General features: G+C 44.6%; 1 protein-coding gene across 17 annotated transcripts in view; it reads right to left on the bottom strand.

The window, feature by feature from the left end:
- ADGRL3 (adhesion G protein-coupled receptor L3) overlaps positions 1–24,051 on the bottom strand; it is a 523,370-nt gene that overhangs the window by 58,785 nt on the left and 440,534 nt on the right. For 16 of the 17 annotated variants that reach the window (XM_069782013.1, XM_069782024.1, XM_069781950.1 and 13 more), the window contains 6 exons: positions 21,266–21,449; positions 20,350–20,472; positions 18,116–18,324; positions 17,253–17,429; positions 6,502–6,711; positions 5,764–5,984 (listed from right to left, as the gene is read on the bottom strand). In XM_069782013.1, coding sequence (XP_069638114.1) covers positions 5,764–5,984; positions 6,502–6,711; positions 17,253–17,429; positions 18,116–18,324; positions 20,350–20,472; positions 21,266–21,449 — 1,124 coding nt within the window. The remainder of the gene's footprint in view (positions 1–5,763; positions 5,985–6,501; positions 6,712–17,252; positions 17,430–18,115; positions 18,325–20,349; positions 20,473–21,265; positions 21,450–24,051) is intronic. The other variant, XM_069781919.1, reaches the window with a different exon arrangement.

The following is a 24,051-nucleotide window of genomic DNA, read 5'->3' as shown; positions in this document are numbered from 1 at the left end:
TCCCTGAAAAAAGACATCCGCATAGCAGCAGCTCACACATTACATGGCATTTCAGACTTTATACCTACCCCATCCCCTAGGAAAAAAGCGTAACTAGTGCTTATGCCTCAGCTGCCACATATAAATCAGGGAATATGCAGCCCCACAACTTTTTTCTACTGATAATGAGTGCTGGTGTGTGGGAGAGGACTCAGAGGGTTGGTGTTTTTTTTTTAAATTAAAACATTTTGAACTTTTTTGCCAGTTTAACATTCAAAACATCCCCCAGCCCCTGCTGCACAGGAGTCGGGAGCACAGTGCCAAGCAACTTGGTTTTCCTACAGCACAAGGAGCGAGCTGGCTCTTGGAAAGCCCAGGGAAGAGGAAAGACATAAACCCTCTCTTTACTCCTTAAAGCATGATGACCAGCCATATGGTCACATCTGATGCAGCTGTTTTTGAATGCATATAGATTGGGACACAGGGAAAATCAGTGAAAGCTGAAATACAGCACAAGGGAAAAGCCGTGCAGGGCTGAGCAAAGAAGCGCAAAGCAACTGGTTTCCTTTCCAGCCAGCCAAATGGATGAAATTTTCCAACCCCTTCCCCTAAAAAAATCTGTCTCTTCGGTTGTGAGCACAATTCAGTGACAAGAGATGGATGCTGTGGGTGAGAAACAGCTGAGAAGACAGGTCCAGCCCTCGGGATAAGTGGGGTACTGGCATGGAGCAAAAGGGTCCCCTTCCAACGAGAGATGGCTTCATGTAAGCAAGTGTACAGCTTGCGAAAACCGGAGAAGGCTTTTTTTTTTTGTGCCTCTGCACGCTTTGAAGAACATGATGTCATTTTTTATTTGTTTGAATAGAAAAATAGCCTTTCTGTGAAACCGTGCATGACACTCAGTCTTGGGCAACTAAACAGAAAGCTGCAGGACTGCCTCTAATCCACAGAGGGACTGCAAAAAGCCGTTTTTTTGTGGTCATCAGGAAGAGATGCAACTTTGAACCCATTTAAGTCATACCTCATTAAAAATGCAAATTAAGGCCAAAACATCAAAACACAGGCATCCCGCCAATTGCATTGAGGAGCTGTAAATTGCTAATCAGACAAGTACCACACTGAGCTTTTCTTCCCTTAAAAGACAAAACCGCACACACACAATGAGCTGCATAAATGAGCTCCTCAAAACAAGGAAGCAATCAGGCAACTCACTTCCCAAAGTTGCTAATCTTGGGCTGCCGAGTTACTTCTGACCCCCCCATGCACAGCTGCACTGTGAACATGGACTTGCCGCATTACAAGTTTAGACTCTGTTGCCATTAAGCAAACAAGCTGCTTCAGGGCTCGGTACAAGGCAGAACGGATTATCTGAAAATCTGTGGATGCAGGGAATGTTGCTCAAAACACCATTGCTTCTTCCAAGAGTCACACCAGCTTTTTCAGTGCTTGTAATGAGCTCCGTGGTGCTGCTTCCCTTTACTTTTTAATTTCCTCCTTTTCCACAGCGACAAGTCGCTATATTCACCTCAAGCTTTTCCCAAGTAATAAAGACTACAAAGAGTTTACTCTATTTTCTGCATGAAGAGAAATCAAATGCTAAACTATCCCTGGTGTGCATTAAATATAACCAATAAACAATCATTAGCTGCCACTGGACCATAAAATTTGAAGAGCCCTAAACATATCATGTTGTTCATGGAACTCGGCGGTTTGTTTCACGTGGCTATACAGCCTCCTTGTCTGGGTGCGGTAATGGGATATGTATGCACAAGACATGCCTTTCAAGGGTGCAATACAGGTTCTGCCTAACATAGTCCAGCGTCCACATTGCTCATGCTTTCTCCTCCAAATACCCGGCACGAACACTGAAAATGAAACAAGTTCAGTGGAGCCACCCAAGACAGACCGTGTTGTTAGAAGCTATTTTCCGAGCAACATTAACATGCATAAAATGTCGGCGGATGGCTGATGGACTCGGAGGCTGTGTACATACAGCGGGCTTTCATTTTGCTTTCTGACAGCTGGATTGCTTACCATGTATATCCTGCTTTACAGCATACCAAAAGGGGGGACAGAGGGGGAGAAACAATAGAGAGATTCCTGTCACGATGAATTTGATCGCCAGTGGATGAATATACCTAAAAGTATGTTTTCTAAAATATATTGAACCATTCAAAGCATAGCTGCTTTCCTCTGAGATCTCTAAGAAGCGTTGATACGAAACACAGGACAGTATGGGAATATGGAATAGCTTCTTGCTGTCGATTTTGGACAGCCTGCTACTTGAATGAGTCCTCTCAAAGGGAGGCTGCTAAAGTCTTAATCCAGTTTTTACTGAATTTTAGACACAAGTTATTTTCAAACACTAATAACAACTGCAAATGCTATGTTCCCTCTGCATTTTGCAGCATTGCCCACCGCAAAGCTTGACATCAGATCTGGCTAAGAGATTAATGGATTTGGTTAACACACAGGACAAGGCAAATGATGTAACTTTTTAAAACTGCAATCCCAGTATCTCCTTTTTTGCAGCAAAACTTGGGATGTGGACATTGAAGACTCAGCAGCTGAAGACCTGGCATGTAAGAAATGGTCACTTGGAAGTTCATGTGAGCATCGCCAGAATCGCTTCAGCAATGTTGGGGGACCACATCTGCAGTGGGGCGTCCTGCTTTTCACCTTTACTTTAGAAATTACAATCAGGACAAGGTGAGATGCAACAATTCTGATTTATTTGGGGGGAAGGGCCAAACACGGCTCAGCTTGCTCACATGAATAGTCCCTGCTGAATGGGATGATGTTTTAATAGAATCACTATGCTGCTGCTTGGTTATAGAAGCACATTAATTTCCTAACATGAGTGGTTTGAACTGCTCTTAAACAAAAAAACAGTAAAAGGAAAAGGATTCATTCCAACCCTTGGAATAATTAAATGTAAGAGAGTATCTTTACTGGGCAGCTACTCCAAAACACCAATATGAATACTAGGACATTGGATGCTTTGGAAAATCACAAGTACCAAGCGATGAGCAAAGAAACAGAGAAAGGAGCAACCGCCTGTTCCTGGCTATGTAATCTCGGTATGTGTTACAGGAGGGTTGGATTTAGAAAGGAAAATGAAATCAAGCAAACCTACACTGGGTGTCTAAGCAAATCATTCTGAGATGTATGAATGGTGGCACCAAATGCCAGGCAAAAAACAAATAACACTAACAGCTCCATAAGTCCTGCTTAAACAAATGCAATAAATAATGGAGGGAGGCAAGTAATATATTCCAGAGGATGTTTTACAAAACCCGGCAAAACCAAGCAACTTCTTGCAATCAAATTATGTATGCCTGGCATATAGTTCACTACAAATTCTAATCAGTTCTACCCTTCTAATAACATTACACAGAAAAATACATCATCATCCATCAACCAGATGGAGCATGATAGTTATACAAAACATATTGTATGTTTTTTATTTTCCACTATGAGAACGTGATGAAATTGAGCACTCTGGAATTAGAGATTGTAAATAAATATTTTAGGCTCTGCAAATATCTGTAAATATTTATTTGCAAAATATTATATATACATGTTTAATCATTAAAAATCCTACTTTATGCTGTGGGGAAGGAGAGGGATTTTACTGGCATAGACGTAGGACTGCTGACTCTTCAACACAAAGATAGCAAAGTTTTGCTGTTCACCTCCAGCAAATTTCAGCCAAACTTTCTGCCTGTACCTCCCATGCCATGGAAACATTTGGGCACGCAAGGCCTCTTGGGAAAACGCAGCGCATTCCATGGAACATGTTTATTCTGCTGTGCTTCACAAAGGTCCATATATTCATTTAACAGGAGCGGAAACATTTCAGCAACGCAAAGCTACCATGGTGCTTTATAGGAGCTGTGGTTAGGTGCCGTACATTCCCACTCTCTACAGCCAGCCTGCTGCGTGCTGTCATCTCCCACAACCTACACTGGCACTTGGGTTGTCCCTACAGAGCATCACGAGGGACTTTGCAAAGGTGAGGGTGGATGCAAATCAACTGCTGTCTCATGTCAAAAGCGATACCCTGGGCTTGGGGATGTCTTTTCACTAAGAGGGAACGAAGTAAGACATTTTCAACACCCAACAGTTACAGAGCACTGTAAGAGAATGCAGTTGGTGCTAGCTTTCATTGCAAACTAGCTGCCGTGCTGGGTTTTCTTGGTAGGCAGCCCAAAATTTGACAGAGAAGTCAAAAGGAATGCTCTAGTGCTACAAGCCCTGTGATGGTAACGCTGCAGAAGTCACAGGGTGAACAGCGTGGAAGGCAGCCACTAAAACACCAGACAGCGAACCGGACCAGTGGCGACACGGCTCCAGTGATGGCAGATGTGCGGGAGCATCTCAGCTGGCTTTCCAGGGAGCCAGACACATGGCCCTTTGGCTGCAACATATTTGAGGCTCAACGTGCCCCATGTAGGCCACTGTGAAGAGATATGTTCTCTGTAGAAACACTACAGTAAGAATAAATTTGTCTAAAGGGACAAGGCAGAATGTTTCAATACCTGATTCAATGGGGGCTTATATGTCGCTCAAGAGGGGATGTGAACAGAAGAGTTGGTTGGGGCAGAAAGCAGGTGGGAGCTGATGGAAACAGTCTTCTCCAGAAACTGTAATCACGTGTTGTATTACTTTTTGATTGCCCCCTAAGCCTGTCAAAGTCGGTCAAACTACTTTGGATAAATTAGTAGAGATCCTTGAAAACTTACTCCCTCCTACCTTTATCTGTGTGGGCCATTTCCTTTTCAAAAAGTATGACATTTATACAAATTCAGGTTGCTATTCTCCTACTCATGGGAGCACGATGCAGATATCCAGCTGGGATTCAAGCCTACCTGCTGGCACAGTAATAGATCATGAGCAGCTCCACTGCCCTACAGATTTGCTTCTGCAAGGAATCAGGTTCATATATAACAATAAGGTTTCAGGCAAAAATTTTGCAGTTGAATTTAACAGATTATCAACTGCTTCCACGGCCTGACCTGACCTATGCTAAAAAAGAGCTTTAAAAACACCACCGGCTCATTGCTACGTATGCCTTCACATTGAGCCCTTAACTCGGTTAAAATGACAGGGGTAAGGCAGCCTGACAAGGGAAAGAAAAAAAAAAGTCAATAAAAACATATTGTTAGTGCTATTGCAACAAAGCTGGCAAAGAAAATCAAAGGCTCGATTTTCCCTTTGTTTTCCATTAGACAGTGTTGCATGATCATCTAAATTGTGCTTTGATACCAGCTTCAGCAACGTTGAAAACATTTAAGAATATTCATAATGATAGATGATGTAGCTGTTCCAATTTGCAAAGAGTCTAATGCACTCCAGTCACCACCTATTTTGCTTGCAGGCTCTGTTAATTTGATAGAACACTTAAAAAAGAGGAAGAAGAAAGCAGTGTTTCATCATCCAAATGAGAAATACTCTTTGGTTAGAGAAGAAGGATGACCTTGCTGATACAGTACCAAACCGAGACTTGGGACAGCCACCTCTCCTGATGTTATGCAATGATGTGATAAAATTTTCCCTGATTGACTTCCCCAGGAAAATACCTTTGCAAATCATTTCATAGTGGGGAATTTGCCCCGTATCATCAGGGACTGTGTTGGAGACACAGAAATAAGGCAAGGCATGTCTCCTGGCTGAGCTCTGCCTGCACAAGACTCCTTTGCCCGCCAGGTCTCTTCACTTCACTTTGTTGTCCCTAGTCCCATCCCTCCTGGCCAGGCCCAAGCAGTGCCAAGCCCCACTCACACTTTGTCTGTGCCGTAGCTCCGGTAGTCCACCGCTGCTGATACGGCCACAATCAGTGCAGGCATGCCGTAGCCAACCAAATAGAAGTACTTCCTCCGGGAGTGTTCGCTCTCAAAAACCTCCACCAGCATGATGTAGAGCTGCACCCCCTCCAGGAACATCCAAGTGAAAGCTGCCAGGAAGAAGAAGTGCAGGAGGGCAGCAAAGACGGCACAGGCAATCTGCATGTGGATTGAAAAGAGCAAGGGAAGGTGTTTGTACCATGCTGAATTAATGCAACAGTCAGGATTACTCTTACTGGGAGGTTTAATAAGAATGAGGGAGGTCTTATCTTTCCTTCTCCAAAGGAAGTACTTCTTTTTCACTTGGAAAATGTGTGTGAACTATTTTAAAATAGACACATCTCTGTGTATATAAATTATATTCAGATACAAAGATAGGTATGTGCACAATCTGGCAAATAAACATATGAAGATGTACATAGTATAAGCGCACATTTTTGCAACCTGCTTATTAAACATACACACCCTCATTATTTACAAACAACACACACAGAGACTCTGAAATCACAGCAGACATCAGCATTTGACTCCCAGTTAACAACCAGGGGCCCAACCCTGTGAGGACTCAAGCATGGAACTAAGGCAGCACTGGAATACGTCTCATTGCATGGTCGAACATCCCATACACTCTGAGATGAGAGACTGTGGTGGGAAGGGAAAGTGCTTTGCCTCTTACCGGCTGGTCAGTCCGGTTGATGCCAATGAGGAAGAGGAGTTCTGCCACGAAGAGGCTGATGCACAAGTTCTTGTGAATCGTGTTGCGGTCACTCTGCAGCCCACGGAAGAAGCAGAAGGTGAAGATGCAGATCAGGAGGCAGACCAGTGAGAGCAGGATGCCAACCCACGTGATAAAGTCCAGGAGCAGGTCATGGACTGCATCGCTGTGCTGGAGATAAAACAAAAAAAAAATCATCAGTCATGTGCTGCATGACTTCTAATCCATCCCAGACACAGAGTGAGTTTGTCTGAGACCCTTTCCCAACTATTTGTATCCACTCACCAAGCTGTGACGCAAGGGACCAGTAGCAAAAAGATTAAATGGACCTAGACTTGAATCCTGCATGAAGAAAGCTGCAACCTGAAACACAGACTTCAAAGCATGTGGCAAGCTGCAGGTGCCCTGAACAGACTCAGACCCCAAAATATCCTAGAAACAATGATGCTGTTGTTGAATACTGAGAAATCATAGCTAGTCCTGTGTGCAGCTCCATCTTTCGCAAACACGGCAAAGGAGCGGACACACAGTATGAAGAACCATTGAATGCTGTGATTCAAGTGTAAAAATGTTTCATGCTAACAGCATCGTGGAGATTACAACCACAAGTCCGTTACAACCATTTACCAACAGTGAAAAAAGACTCTTTAAACGTTCACAGATACATATGAGCTTGGAGGCTTTGGACAGAAAGAGATTGCTTAAATGTCTTTGGGTTTTTTTTCTCACTGGGGAAGGAGAAAGAAAGTTTCATTTTTCTTTTTCAAACCCCGGAGCTATATTTTAAAACTCCTGGGAAGTCAGACTGATCCCTGGAACGCTACCCAGAAAAAAAGACAGACCTTTTAACATGAATTTGCTTTTAAATTGTAACAAAACAGTGATTTTAAGACAGCCTGGAAAGTGAGTGATTCCCTGTGATGAACTTGTAACATTATTTTACCCCAAAGCCATGCAAACATGGTCATTGCAGTGGCAAAGTTAGGCAACCCAGAACAAAGTTTTGCAAGGGGCAGAATAGGTGTGCTGTGGCTTTGCTGACAGAACACTGCTGGATTGCTCCTGGGCTTACAATGCACGTCCCTCCCAGAAAGAGGAGGGGGGGTGCTGGGACTCTGACACCAAGGGTATCCCACCACCTTATTCCTTATTCAGGCTATAAAACTTTCCAAGTTTCCACCAGATGCGGTGAAATTAAAGATATCATTACTTAGTAAAATGTAAATAAGAAATAAGAAATACATGGTGAGTCACGAGACGGCTGCTCGGGGCTAAGTGGTTAGAGTCAATGAGCTGAGGAAAAGATTGGCTGGAAATCTCTGGGGGCTTTTCAAAAAGACCAGAGAGGCTTGAAACACAGCTTTGTGGTCCACCAGGCTGTGTTATAAGTGGTATTCATGTTCCCCTCCACTTCTGGCATTTTGATGACTTAGGCATTATGTAGGCTGGCAAATACAATAGTGTCACACTTCAAAAAGCCAGGACAAACTGGAAACATTTTCCTCCCTGTGGGATAAAAGCTTATGACAGACGGAGGGAAAAGGTGATTAATTTATCCATTTTCTTTGCCTGCTTGCCAATGATAAAACCACATCAAATGTCAGTCCCTTCCTGATATACACTCTGCTATGTCAGCACCCGTGAGAAACAACTCAAACCTTTCAGCTCTTTGGCTTTATCAGCATGAGTGATAGGCATCAAATGATAATGAAAGATGGGGAGTGACGTTCCGCTCCATCTCTTCCATGCTGGAAGTTTTCTCTCCAGGGAGACTTGGAGGTGGAGAGATGAGGGCTCCTTTCCCCAAATGCTGTTGCAGCTCTTCCTGAATATTTCCAGTATCTAAGGAACCAGGGGTCACAAGTCCAACAGAAAGGCAAGAAATCATTGTGTGTTTACTGTAGATCATGACAGAAATGCCTATTCCAGCCATCTTCTTCAGCAGCACCCAGAAAACTGAGAAGATGAAGCACACGTTGTTTTCCTGGCGGCCATGCATTGCTTTATCTCAGCTCATCCATCCCTCTTAACTCAGTGTGAAAAAATGTTAATACAAAACTTGCACCTTGCAAATCGTATTTTCTTTCATCTGAGGCTGCTGGGGACTGGCAGGAGAACATCTCCCTGAACAACCTCGCCAGCTCACCTGATTAGATCGCCCTGCCAGGCTGAAGTAACCAAGAGTTCTTGAGCTGGGCAAGACTGCTAATGCGGGTGGATGCAAGGAGAAGAAAACCAGGCAGACTTTGGCCAGATGCATCCATCCCATCCAGATGCAGCCGACGGCACTGATTCATCTATCCCAAGACAAAGTTAGCCCGGCACAGGGCCCTCTCTGAGGGCTTCCTTCCCCTACATGAGATGAATTTCACAGGTCTCAGCTCCTGTACCTCTCTCACGAAACCATAACTCTGCTGACTTTAAGACACAATGCAGGAGTTAGGGATGGCTTTGCTCCTGGAAAGGGATCCTGCCATCTAGGTTCATGGTCTTCCTCAGGGAAGGGCAGCTTGCCCATGAAGCTCACCATGCTTAGCAAGAAACGCAGATTTCATTGCTGTATTATTATTATCACTCTTGCTACTCTTCTTTTTAATATTAATCGTAATGATAATACTGATTTTATGTACATAACATCCATCCCTGGAGTGCTGGGAAACAACCATAAAAACAACTTCTCCGTAATTACAACCTCCCTCCCCAAACTCAACAAACTCACAAAAGAACAAACAAAAAGGAATAATAACAATAAACCGGGAACAAGAGCAATTTAAAAACACCTCGGGGGAAAAAAATATGAATTTGTAGCTTTTCTAGTAAAGTCCAAGAGAAGAATTGAGCTGGATTTCAAAGGCTGGGTGTGCTCCATCTTGTTTGGAACGCCCAATTTCAGGTGTCATGGCAGAACCGATGGGTCAGGGAAGAGTTGGTAAGCACTGGTATCCTTCCCATGGCAGTCCCAACTGCCCCCAGGCCAGGCGCATCCAGAGCTTTTACACCAGCAAGTCCAACAAAAGGGAATTTACCTTTTGCTGGAGACTGAAACTTTTAAAATACTGTGTGGCCACAGGCCACAAAGCAGAATAATATGGGAAAAGGAGGAATTGTGGTAATCACTCCTCAATGTCATGATATTATGCCTGCCATCACCTGATCGCTATGTGACAAATAAGGCAGCAACATACCTGGTTTACATGGTTGGTATATGGCACTCCAGGGTTAAGTATTATAAATAACACACCAAGATTTTGCACCTAGGTCACAGTCTCCGAGCCTGGCCCCTCAACCTCAGAGACATGCAAGAGGAGCAAATCTTCTCTTTACCCTGCCCAGCACTGTTCAAGTACTCCCTGGATAAAATAGCTTTGACGTACACGCTAATGATATCCTTCCAGCATCCTGCAAGCCCTAGGGTCCCTAAGGCATGCAAAATACATCTGAAACCACCAGTCTATCGATAACAGTCAACTCTTGCTTCTTGATAATCTCCCCAAAGACTTGGGCAACTGGAAGAGCTCATGGGAGATACTAGACATCAGTCCAAGGGGCAATTTTTTGGCAGCGTCAATCAAACACCTCCTTGCCCAAATGCACCATAGCTGTCAAGACCAGTGCTACATGGCCCAGCATACAAGCCACTGAGTTTTGTTACCACTAAACTATGCTAGTTTTACAGGTAAGCTGACATGCAGATTATTTTCAGCATAGGAATGATTTAATGAGTAATTGAAAGGAATAAAATAATCCACTTCAGTGAAAGGGTTTCTCTATTAAGTATGTTTTACATTTATGATTTAGGCAGAAGCCTGACCCCAAGCCCAGTGAAAGAAGATTTCCCTGGCTTTGGAATAAAGCCCTGCTTTTGCTCCAGCGGGCGCAAGAGCAGCAGGAGGAGAGCACTGATGGAAACCTGTGCAGGAGGACTTACAGGAGCCCTGGTAGCAACCACAGCAGGGTGAGCAGGCAGCCGAGATATTATCCAGGCTGGGAAAATCAATGAGCAGCTCTGGCAGTGCCTGTACACCAGAGCTGAGCTAATAAAAACAAATCCCAGGGAATGTCAGCTTATGACAGAATGGCTCTCCCCGAGATGAACAGCTATTTCCTCCCTTATTAAAAACATCAGGAGAAGAAAACAGCAGCCAAAACGAGCTGCCAGCAGCAAAGGACACATTCCTTTGCCTAATCTGTCCCTCCAGGAATGGAAAGAGTAATATGTTTGGGGGTGGAGGAATAAGCAAGCAGTAAATAAAAACACAGTGTCATCAACTAGCTCAGATATGACCGCTCGGTGCCCAGTGGGAGCTGGCATTGTGCTGGGCTGGGCAGAGACCCAAGTGGGACAGGTTTGAACTCCTGTGCATTGCTGATGCTGCTCCTTGGATTTGTAGCTATCTGGGGCCATGCAGGCTCCCTCTGCCCTTTTTCCCCCATCGCTGGAGTTGAGAGAGGATTACTGCTACGACCTGGCTATAATGCTTTGTGGCTAAGTACAAAGTGTTCCTTAAGAAGCATATAGATTTGTAGATGTGCCAAAAGCATCAGCTGGGCTACATGGACCGGGGGGAAACCCCAAGGGCTCCCTCAGCGCGTCTGGGCTGGCTAATGTCATCACCTGCTGTGGCTATGCAGGCATGAGGGATTTCAAGGGTGGTTTCCCCTCTCTGTGGCCAAGAGGGATATGTGCTGGGGGGGATCCCACTGCTTTAGCACCCACCCTCTCCCTTTTCCCCAAGGATGCACCACGGGAGGCAGGTAGCTCTGCTCCACAGCGGACACAGCACCCACGGACCTGGTACATACTCCTCTGTGCTCTGCAAAGGCGATGCTGTCATAGGCACCATCATCAGGTCCTAACCCAGGAATAAAGAGAGATTAATTCCCACTTGAAGCCCCTGTGCAACATCACTGTCTTCTGACTATGGCCATTTAAAATGATGCTCAGATCCTTGAGCACTCCTGCAAGGTGGTTTAGCCACCTTTCCTCTCCTTGCCATAGTCCTCAAAGCTGCCTTCATATTCTGCATGGGCCACACAGATGATCTTCCTCCTCTGGCTTCCTTGGCAAGATGAAGGCCTTCTGGCAGAACCTTTTCCCAAAAACTTCTCCCAAAATGCAACAGCCTTCCAGTGACTGCCAGAAGCAGCAGCCAGCGCAAGTCACAGAAACCCCCATGGCCAGAATAAAGTGATATGGGGGCAGGTGTGCACAGAGAAATGGGTACAGACCTCACCTCATTACATGTTACAAATGTTACTGTGGATATGGTGTGTGGCAAGAGCCCAGCGTTTCCATTATACTCACCAACACCACTGCAACTGAGATGCAGCTGAGGTGAGATGCAGTTGTGGAGAGGAGAAGCTTGGGACAATAATTGCATGTGTCGTCCTGCCCTCCCGTGCTGGCTGGATTTAGTAAAGTGGCACAGCTCTGCTTACTCATAAGGCATTTCCAACCGGAGAAATGAGCTACAGCAGCTGTGCCAAACTCAGTGTAGACAGCTACCCAGCCAAGCAACCGGCTTGTTAATTTGAGTTCCTGGAAAAAAATGTGGTCACAGCGTCATCAGCTTCTGCTGTCGCATCAATAGTCTTACCCAGCCTGGTGCCAGGAGACAGCTGGGACAGGGCTCCACCACACCATGGCCACTACCTTCACTTTGGTCCTTGCATTCACCCTGCTCTCAGCTAGAAAGGAAGGGGGTAGCAAGAAATAGGGCAAGGCTTATCGCTTGCCAATGGGAGCTACTTGAATTGTGCATTTTAGGACAGAGGATCAGGAAACCCTGTGGGGTGATGCTGTTCCCATGCTCTGCAGCATAATTCCTTACTGTGCAACTAGCCCTGGCTTGCAGATCGGAGAGTCAAGAAGGGTGATGCTAAGCAAATATGTACCCATTGGACTGGGGGGGAAGCAAGCCATGGCTAATAAGCTGCTGTGTGCTCAAATTTCTGACACCTTAAGCACTGAGCTAAGAAACTGCAAATTCAAGGGCTCGGAGTATGTCTTTCTGAAGCCAGGCTCTAGATGTTTTCAGGCTTGACACCCAAAAGTGGCTACCAGAGAAGATCTGAGTCAATGCCTTAGGGAATGCACAGACAAGGATAAGCAAGATGTGCAACCCAGCAGAACCAGAATCAGTAAGACACAACTAGGGCTCAACCTAAAACAACGTATGTCAAACCGAGGGTGGGGAACTCAAGAAACTCCCTGGAGTGACTTACTGCCCACCTAGACAAAAAGCTCAAGGACTGCTACCAGGTACAACTCTGAATTGACCCCATAGGCATAGATTACTTGACCTAATAGGTATATTTGACCTAAGGTATAACCAAATGTGCTGTTTACAATTCCTTATTCTTAGAGTTCATCGAAGTCACAGATTTGTGTTCCTAACACAAGCTCAAATACTGCTGTATTTTGAATTCTAAAACCTCACTGAAGACAAGTACATTTAATAACTTTTCTGCTTAACTAAAACAGTTCTTATTTAATAACATTTTTGCAATGTGTAATATATCTTTTTTTTAAGAATTAACCCCTTTGATGGTACAAAATGATTTGTCTTGCAAAATGCATTACATAGCGGTTTCAGCAATTTAATTCTGCAGTTAGGGTGTTTTTGCAATCCTGCACCCACTTCTGCTTTCATTCACTGCTGTTCAATCCCACAAGTGCTAATATATGAATAAGCCAGCACTGCAATAACTTCAGCTTGCTCTTTATATCCGAAATGGCTGTATTGCTTTAGGCAATGGACCACTGCATTCCATTTAGACTTCATATACTTTTATTCATTTCTCTCTTTAGCTTGCCTTACGCTTCCATTCCCTAAATAATTAGCACAGTGTAGCGTGTTTGTGGTATAGAATAACATCTGAGAGCTTCTGATTAATTGTTACAGTTAAAACACCTTTCTTTTTTCCCCTCTTTCTCTCTCGTTTTATTTATTTATTTATTTTAAAAAGAAGAGTAAGCTCTGGCATTCACTACGTACTGATAAGCAACATTTATTTGCCCTGTGGTACCTTTGCTTATTCCGTTTTGGGTGAGTTTTTTAATTGCATTTTCCCACCAGCTCTGAACTTGTTTTCTGGCTGCATATTTTTCCCATGGTACATTTAAGATGCATCTGCTATAATTAATATGATGCAAAGTGCAAGTTTATATGAAAAACAGCTTGTAAATTTTGAATAATTCTGCAGCAATTACATAGGTGGAATGGCTTCTCTAACTACGGGCTTTGTCCCATGGCATGGGAGCCATGTTTTTATAGCATTTAAGGGTCATAAAAAAATATCCTACCAATTCAAACAATAGATAGATATTTAACATAGATCTCATCTACGTTAAACTTATCTCATAATTTAACAAAATAACTATGAGACTGTAATAATTTTCCCGTAACACAGGCTAAATGAACTTCGTAGCTGATGAAAACAGTGATTTGTTTCCACGTCTTAAAATCTCTCTCCAAAGGGAGGTGCTCATTTTTCCTGGTAAATTGTCCAAAAGGGCAACGAATGCTGCAGGTCTGTAAGGTCATCCCTTGCCAGGAGGATGCATCAGTGAGGTCTAGCTCACAGGTTGTTATGGTCCTGCTGTCCTCTTCCCATGCTAGCTGGGGCTCTGACAGCAGCTGGAGGGGTACCTGCAGATGCAGGTCCATGGCTCTTCCCAGTAACTATGCATCCTGTCCATGTGCACAGCAGGCTCTTGGTCTTGGGCACCATTATATAAGAAACTCTGGGCACAACTAATTTTAACAGGCAGAAAGCATCTTCAAATTAAAATCTCCTCCTCTTAATCGGGTACTATCCTATTAAGACTGGAATTGATCCCAGCAACTTCTGCTCTTGAAGCACACCGATAAATCCCTGCCGCCGTGGTCAGCCAATGTCATTTTCTGCCCCTTCAGACAAAGACATATTGTTGTTTCACGCTAGAGAGCCAAAAGGCCATCAATCACCTCCTCAGCGGCGCTACCTTCCAGCTCCGCCTTGCCACATACACTCTGCTAATAATTAAATCCCAGCCCGTAACTTGTAGAGCAGCCACCGAGGTCTCCTCTGGAGAACACACTCTTTTGCCATGCTACCAGGGAGGGAGATCATTCATGACCAGAAGTGACACTTGTCAAATTGGTGCTGGCTTTTGATTAAGGAGCAGGACTCTGATGTCTGCTCCACACAATGCCCAGTTTTCGGTCTCATTAGGTAGGGTGTTATGTATACTCATTACACCAAAGGATGCTCCCTACAGATCCAAAAACCCGACAAACTGAAGTCAGTAAACTACAAATCTCCATTACAGGAGAAAATTGTTTCTGTTGCAAAACTCCCAGAATATTATTAATTACTGCATGTATGACAGTCCTCTCAGGGGATCCTAGTCACTAGCCAGAACACTGCTGAAGGGGTCCTGCACAAGCACGCAACACCCTTTCCCCAAGGACCGTTCCACCTCCAAGAAGACTAAAAGGTCTTTGAGGCAAGGAATGCCATTTTGCACAAGACACAAGACAACAAAATGGCTCAAAAGCATGCCTATGAGAGATGAGTGTGAGCCAATGAACGACAACAACCTCCACTTATTTTTAAACCTCCACCCTTCCAAACCAGCAGGTATTCTATTGCCAAGACTTTAAAATCAACTCATTGCAACAGCATAAGGAATGTCATACAGGCCACCTCCCAGATATGCCAAGAGCCACATAGCCAGCTCCACCAGCAGACCGGAGTGGGATGGTGCCACCAGGAAGAGCAAGGTGATGAGCAGCTGGAGGGAAGAGTTGCAGATGTTTGCAGGGTATGCACCTGCCTTCACCCTTGGACCAGGATGATTGCTAAAGCGGACATGGCAGGAAGCTGTCCGGTTGCATCAGAGTCAATGGAGTGGAGCCAATTTGGCTCTTGCAGCAATGATACTTTGGCTGCAGCCAAATGATAAAACATGACCTGAAAGTCTTGCGGGCACTCGTTACACCCAGAAATACCCACCAGCTAATAGCACACTGGCTTGGCACTCGGGAAGCTTCCAGCCGTAGCTCTTTCCAACCTGTTGGCTGAGCACGGGCAAGCAAGGGTCTCACATTCTCTTTCTGCAAGATGAGATAACACCAGTGCTACTAGTCTAATGAGGTATGGGTGAAATGAAGGCTGACCTACTTGCAGTTTGGGAAGAGGCTTGCTCGACAGCAGCCTGTACCTGCACCACGCAGTAGGGATCACTCTCATTCACATCGGTGGAGTGGAAAGCTATCTGCGTTTCCCACGTGCAACCTCTGACTTCAGTGACTCAGGTATATCTGTTAACTCCAGGCAGGTGATAACGAGCCAAACACACATTTCTTTTGAAAATTCAAGCAGTTGTAGGAAACTGGCAAAACCAGACTTGGACTGCAGAATGCCATTAACCTGTAACCATGTGCTCTGAATAGGCAATTTCTTCAGACATCTCCCAGGATAATGCCACAGCCATTTAATGGCACGTCTCCTGGACCAGTAGTGACTCCTGCAGAATACAACAGACACATCATCCTGAAGCAGCAGCTCATCTATCCTGCCCCTCTCAGCTGGACCCAGCTGTCATGGCAAATGTGCTGCCAGGCTCCCTTTTCTTTTTTTGCAGAGCTTTGGTCATGCATGATGGTGCTTTAATATGTATTTTTATTGCAGGTCTTCACTTTCCTCTTCAGATTACCAAGTGAAAAAAAATTACACAAAGGAGAGACACTGGAATACTATTTGAGAAAAGGTCTTTTAAAACCATAATAGCTTTTGTGGTTATGCAGCCATGGAAGCGGCTTGGAAATGTTCTGCCTGCATGGAAGTTGCCAGATCCGAATCTAGCTCAGAGCTGTGGATTCTGCTGCAGTGCCAGGCACATGAAACGGAGACACCGCAACACAGAAAATCACTAGGCCAAAATCTTTTTGGCACCAGGGCCTTCTCTTCTTTCTACAGCAGCTGAGTGTTCTCAACCAAAGACAGCCAAGACAGCTCAGGAAATGGAGGACTATCTCAACCATTCTCCAGTGGTGATAGTTATGTGGGAAGCCAGAATTACACCATGGACCTAAATGCAGGCAAGGGAACCAGCTGGTCATGTACTGGCCTCGGGTAGGTGTACAGTCTATGCAGGATGGTATAAAGAGCTTCCCTTTTATGTGTAGCTCGCTGTTACATAGTGAGATGCAGAGAATGTATCTTTTTCCCCTAGCTGGAAGCTGGAAAATACTTTTGGCTCCACACATGCACCTCACACAAATATGTGTGGCAGTGTATCCGCAGCTGCTGCAAGCAGGACATATAACGTGCACCCCACGAGGTAGGCTCTGCATGCTTCTGTCCCACCACCCAGGGTGCTCGCTACTCCCTGGTGGCACAGTGAGGACCCCACGATCAAGGACCCAGCCAGGAGTTGTTCTGCACCAGTAAGCAAAGGATGTGGCAACAGCTAATTTGGCTCACTCATCATCCTCAGCTCAGAGCTGCCCATGCCAGGAGCTCAAGACAGGCTTTGCATTGTGTGACTATCTCCTGTTTCACCATATAACAGAAGGAAGATTTACACCAGATGGCTTCTACCGTTAGAGTTACTGTCACACAGCAATTTTGCTGCTCAGCTCCATTTGCAGTAACAAAATGTTGTTAGATTGGCCACTTTTCCTGCCCAGTGCATTGGTAGCCTGTAAATCTGCAATGCCTACCTTAACTTCCACGTGTGCCATCAGGACTGCAAAATTGGTTAGGTGATTGCAGGAGCATGTGGTGTGCGTCTTGTTAGTTGTCAGGAGGCGACATCCCTGGGTGGACCAATATCCTGTCATTGTACGCTTTGTATAGCTCCAGAACGAACAGTTTGGATTGAAATTTTCTTCTGACTGCTGCAGGGAAGAAATGAATAAATGCAATAAAAATGATAGGGTTTCAGAGATTTCTAAATGCAGTATTTTTTTTTTTTCAGAGGCACTTTGTAACTCTCACCCTTTAATTTTGGATAAACAATCAGCAGTGGTTTATATGTCAAGTATTACTTGCCAATACCAGAGAAAGTTAGACTGTTGCTGCTCTCTTTGCTAATGCAAACTTAGTTCTTTGTTCTTGATTAATTTCACCCATAGACTAAATCCAGCTCTTCAAAACCAGATTGCTTCATTTGCATTGCAGAGCAGAGAAATTAATTGCTTTAAGCAATCAACTTTTGCAATAACTGTGCTTAGCTAACAGGAGGACTAGCTGTCCTCTTTCACTGTAATTCCACTTTCCTCTAATAGCCCCTGCCACCATGATAAAATAATATTATGGTCTGTTCTAATATATTGGTAGTTTTTAATTACAGAATGACATGTGTCAGCAACTGAGCAATGGGCATCAGCTCAAAGGAGACTCTCTTTACTTTTATTAATGCAATGTAAAAGAGACATTCTCCATAAATAACACAAAGTGCAAAGGAAAAATGTATAATTCAAAATCTAATCAAGGACTGCTGGGGGCTTCACATCGGCCAACTTTTGCATCACTTTGTTTTAGAAATTGAAAAAATAAAGAAGTGCTTTTTGAACTCACTCACCTTGATGTGCTTGACAGTAAACACCACAGGATCAGCTAGGTAAACCTTATTGCTGAACTCTTTGTTTATTGCTGCTGTGATGACAGGAGAGTTGACAATGACGGAGTGATTAGTCGACATTGCTTCTGTTCCCAACTTCATGCTGGCATTCTCCGTGGAGAGATAGGTGCCCAGGTTGTTGTACAGCACAAAAGCCACCCTGATTTCACCTAGAAGAGCAGTAAGAGGTTAGATATAAAGGTCAGTGCACTGTTTGTTGGGTTTTTTTTAAAATGACAAATCTCTTACCAGAACCAACTTTAAAACTTCTCTGAGAAAATGTGAAAGAACCGAGATGCAGCATATGAAAACTCACCGCCTCCTGCCAATCCCGATGAGCACCACAAGATGCAACAAGCCGCCCGTGGATAAGAAGGGCAGAACTGCCTCTCTCAGAACAAACTTTTATAAGCAAACAGATTGGCGGAAGACAGACAGAGAAGGTGGGCTTATTTTTGGTGTCAGTGGGTGTAACCAGCTCCAGAGAAAAGAGGCCAGGTGGCCCATTTCCCACCTGACATAACACTTTATTCTGCAGGCTATGCTTGGGAAACATGTTTCGTTCTGGCCTGTTGCACAGATGCAGTATAAAACTATAATCTGGTCCATTAATAAATTAAGATTACCTCAGAAAAGTGTGGGGACAAATCTGGGAGAAGGAATCCCAAACTTTCCGACACAATTCCAATCTCACATGAAGGGTAAAACAAAATTGCAGAAATTTCATTTAAAAATATATTTCTTTTCTGAATTTGCCAATCAAATATTCCTTCTTCCTCAAGAAAACACCATTAGGGAGCCTGCAGAAAACCCAGGCTACCAGCCAAGTGTTTTTAACCGAAATCATCCAGTTTGCCTTCTGTTTTGCACATTATTCCAAAGGCTATAAATAAGAATCGAATAGGATTAGTTTGCCTTTATATGTATTAGTTGGGGGGAGGTATTTTTTTGTTTCTATAGGAATCACCCCAGCTTCTGAGGAAGGTGAAGCACTGATGACTCCAAAGGTCCCTCCCAACCTAAATCCTTCGACAATAATTTTATTTCTAGCTCTTTGGCAACATCCAGGCAGGTGCCAAGCTGGTGCAAATTGATGGGGCTCTCCTGATTTGACCAGAACTCCAGTGATACCATGCTTACAAATACAGACTTCCAATTCCTTGCTGCCAACACAGTTTCTCTTTCCTTACAAATCTCCAAAGCCCACTAGTGGAGTGAAACTCCTGCCCCACTGGAGTTTTGCTAAGCATCTTGGGTTTTACACTGTCTCTAAAAGAAATATGTCTCTTCAAATCCTACATGCAAAGGTACCAAACCCCATTTTTCCCAATAGCAAAACTTTCTTTCTCAACCACCAGATCAAACTTTTCTCTCAACAGTTGTCAGAAATTTTTGGCAGTTTTAACTCATCTGGTCTGGCTGTAATACTGCCCTATCACTCCATGTTTTGCCTGCAGTGATCAAAGCCTGTACTAGAGTGCTTTCCCCCTGCACACAGGTTAAATTTTAAAGGAACCTAGAAATAGGAGCATTTTAGGCTCATTAGTAGAAAGCCTGGGAGTTTGAAGTTGGTCTATAGCGGGGCTGTAGAGATCAACAAACATGTCTGCTCAAATTCTTGGTCTGGAAATAAAGGGCTTGGCAGCATACAGAACATTCTGTAACACCATCTTTAATTCATGCTATATCAGAAGGTTCATAAGCTTCAGAGAGAAAGGCACTGAAGATTTAGACTCATAACAGTTAATCAACCTTTTCTGCCATGTTGGCTTATTATTAATATTTGCTACTATTGTTTCTTCCCTCTCTCTTTTCAGATATTTGTATAGTGCCCCACTGTGAAGCAGTTTACTCAAACAAGCCTCTTATCCCATCTGAAGCCTCCTACTGCAGACAACAGCAGTTAAAAGCACTTCTCCGGACAGAGCACTGTGCCCCAACGGCTGCATCATTTAAGGATCCGATGCATTTTTACCAGCACGTAATACTTTTGAAGGCTGTGAATCATTTAGCAATATAATACATTCCCAGTCAGCCAACTTAGCTTGCAGTCAAGGGCATGAGCAACTGATGCTACTGTTAATTTAAATATTAACATAGCAATTAACACTATACTTACAACTGGTTAAACACAAAACAATGCCTAATGCATGACTGATTCATGAGGCCGGCATGGCCAGAGGTGTTGGACCTACCGTTTCGACCATTTTGTTTCAGGGTATTTGCTGACAGCTGAATGGCACTCCCATGGCCCATGTTCTGGGGAAACTTCAGATCTTCCAGATTCCCATCTGTGCTTAGTCTCGCAACTTCCAGCTCTGTTTGCAAGAGAGACTGACACTAAGAAAAATCTCTACTGAAATAATCTTCGACACGATACTTCAAAGCTACAAAATGGTGTTCCAGACCATCTGAGAGCAGAGAAATCAACTTACAATGTTTCATGCTATACTCTGTTTGGGCTCCTATTTCTTTTTAAATCTTTGCCCTGAAGAAGTTTTAAATTTAATTAAAAAAAAAAAAGGCAAATAAATTCTACTCTCTGTGGAAAACAAAAGACAACCAGTTCTTGTAAACAAGAACCTCAGGATATTAAGGACAATGGTTAAAATGAAAATCTGAAAATGCTAGTTCTTTGCCACTGGCAATTGGTACTTTCTTTAAATGTTATCAGTGCTCGGGATCTGTATTCATAGAAATAGAAAGAACAGTTGTTCTCATTTTACATATGCACAGTGGGAGTGCTGGTGCTTTCCATCATGCTTGTTTTTTAATTAAAATCAACAATCAGCCAAATAAAGACACAAATTTGTATGAAATGAAACACAATTGCATTACGATGAACAATCTCCCTGTGAAGCGGTGCTCTCATTGCTCTAGCGCAGATTTTGCCCTCAAAGCCAGAAGTAATAAAGGCAGGTTAGGTGCTCATTTTCCATGGGATTTCAAGGGTAGAGAGCTGCCTTATTCCTTTAGGCTCTTTTGGGAAGACTTTTAAGTCCTTCAGACAAAGGGCCAAGACATATGCTCTCCAGTTAATCTAGGGGCCAAGAGTGAAGCCAGGTTTCCCAGCTCCGGCTGCTCTCGGTATTTATGGGATCTGTCCCTTACGGATGTTGTCAGTGTTTTCCCGGACGATGTCTGTCTTCAGCAGGTTATCAGCCAGCACGAAGGCACTGTCCTCCACGGTGTCGAGTAACTTGGTGGCTGCGCGCTGCTGTTCGCTTGCATTCAGGTCCCTCCATGCATTCAGAGCCTGTGGCTGCAGAAGGTTGTTCACCGTCTCCACCATGGCCTGCAAGGGAGAGGGATCGAGTGAGAAAGACCTCTGACGTGCTCAGTCCCATCCTCCACACACATCAGTTTACAGGGGGAGGACAGCATCTCATTTCCCCACCCCTTGGGGCAGCCTGCAATGGAGCTAGGCATCGTTTACCCCATCAGATGGGAGAGGGAAGAAATGTTGATTTTATTCTAAATGCAGGCTGGGAATAGCACTTTTCTGCTTCTGTGATCAGCAGCTTGGGGCTTGGAGTAAGAAGGAATTGGGGGGGGGGGGCATTGGAAAGAGGGGAGATGAGGAAATTGCTAAGGAAACATGCAGGAAAACAGATTTCAAAACCCATCTCTGAAGCAGGTTGCTGCTACCTGCAGCACCAGAATTCAAGAGTAGGGCTGGGGCGCCCAAGGAAGGTATTTAGTACCTGCAAGGGCTATGCTCCTTAGAGCATTTTCCACCACATAACCTCCGGCAGGCAGTCATGAAGACACAGAGATAGTTGAGTTATGCCACTTCATCCGGAGAAGCAGCAGGTGCCCATAGAGATTTAGTTAAGACACTACATTTCAAATCACTCCATTCGGGAAGGAGTCAGCCCCATGGTAACAACTTCAGTCCCTCCTGCAGTGCACCTTCTGCCCTGGGCTGCCATGCACAAAGAGCTCTCCCATGGAGAACTTCCCACAGGTTAATCTGGATGCGCATCCAGGATCACACAAAACCGTGCTGGCCTCATGATTGCAAAATTACAGCAGTAGGGCCTACCCAACCTGAAGGTTTTGCTCAACCTAAAACCCCCGCTTAGTTACTAACCAGAGCTGACTCAACTACCTTCCAGCTAACATTTTTTAATGAGACCAGCTGTACCAGTTGGTAGAACTGATTGTGCAGAGGAAAAGAAAAAAAAAAAAAGGTACTTTGATTGTGCTTTCTTCTGCTGGTTAGTGTCTAGCCACCAGGCAGGCCTGCCCCACAAAGAAACACCTCCACTGCCAGCTAATGCTGACTGCAGAAACCAACCTTCCCTTTGAGATGAACTTGCCGTTCTTAATAATTTTCTGTACGCTGAATGCATAGGCATCAAACCCACACCTCTGTTCTGCAAGGCAAGGACAGTGTCATGGGATTTCAACATGTTACAAGCCTAAAGGACGCCCCATGGGCTCACTTTCATGGAAATTCTTCAGTATTTACTCCTGACTGTTTCTAAACCCGCCTGTACAACATGATGTGTGAAAAGAAGATATGGCACGGCCCATTCTCCACCAGAGCCCTCAGGAGGAGTGTTACAAGAGCAACACGTGGCACAGAGAGTGCAGGGCATCCTGACTCACTCACCAGTCATGGTCAGATACAAATGTGCAGTGGGAGAATATTAATCACATCAAATCAGAATTTGACTTTATTGCTATATCCAGGTGACCTTCAAAAAAATTTCAATTACAGCAAGGTTCAAGGAGAAGCAAAGACAGCTAGACCTGCCACTGCTGGTGTTTAAATCCCAGCAAAGACATTTCACTGAGACATCACCATGTGCATCTTCATCCTAAATGTCCTTGAGGTTGGAAGGTTTCTCATACCACCATGGTTCTTATTGGAAGACTGAGCCAAAATCAGGCTCCTCTGACAGTACAAAGCTCCTACTCTCCAACCTCTATTTATTCATGATCAATTAACTCATTTGTTCTTGTGCCAAACCTCTGCTGTACCTTAAACAGATCTTCCCCTCCCTGGCAGCTAGTGCCCTGGTCCCTTGGTTAATAGACAACACTTCTCCTGAGACTCACAGCTTGGTTTCTGAAAGCATGGAGTAACCTGTGCTTCAACCACTGAAGCAAACCGAAATGGCTGAAAATCTTGTCCTTTATTGCTACTGCAAAAATCTTTTTGCTGTCAAGCCTTTACAATCCGGGACTGGAATCCCTTCCTCATTTGCTGTTAAGAGGAACTTATTAACCATAAATCAATTTTTAAACTGATTATTAAACTGATTTTCCTAAATAGTCTAAAAATCGTCTTAACACATTTAATATGTGCACACTGTTTTGGGTTTGTGTGGCAGGGTTTTGGTAGCAGGTGCAAATTTTCCTGTGAGAAGCCGCTAGAGGCTTCCCCAGCTCCAAGTCAGTCCCACCTCTGGCCAAGGCTGAGCCCATCAGCGACAGTGGTAGCACCTCTGGGAGAACAGATTTAAGAAGGGAAACCTGCAGTGGGGGAGGAGATTGGAATGTGAGAGGAACCCCTCTGCAGACCCTGAGGTCAGTGCAGAAGGAGGGGAGGAGGTGCGCCGGAGGAGGGGATGCCCCTGCAGCCCCTGGTGAGACAGCAGGCTGTGTCCCCCCAGCCCATGGAGGGGAGCGGGGGAGCAGATGCCCACCTGCAGCCCGGGGAGGAGCCCACGCCGGAGCAGGGGGATGCCCCAAAGATGGCCGTGACTCCATGGGAAAGCCTGCGCTGGAGCAGCCTGTGCCTGAAGGACTGCAGCCCACGGAAAGGACCCACGCTGGAGCAGTCCATGAAGGACTGCAGCCTGTGGGAAGGACCCATGCTGGAGAAGTTGGTGGAGAACTGTCTCCCATGGGAGGGACCCCACGGTGGAGCAGGGGAAGAGTGAGGA

The sequence above is a fragment of the Haliaeetus albicilla genome, chromosome 1 (genome assembly GCF_947461875.1).
Source record: "Haliaeetus albicilla chromosome 1, bHalAlb1.1, whole genome shotgun sequence".
Lineage (NCBI taxonomy): Eukaryota > Metazoa > Chordata > Aves > Accipitriformes > Accipitridae > Haliaeetus > Haliaeetus albicilla.
Note: the sequence above shows the minus strand (reverse complement) of the source record. Positions and strands in the feature narration are given on the sequence as shown.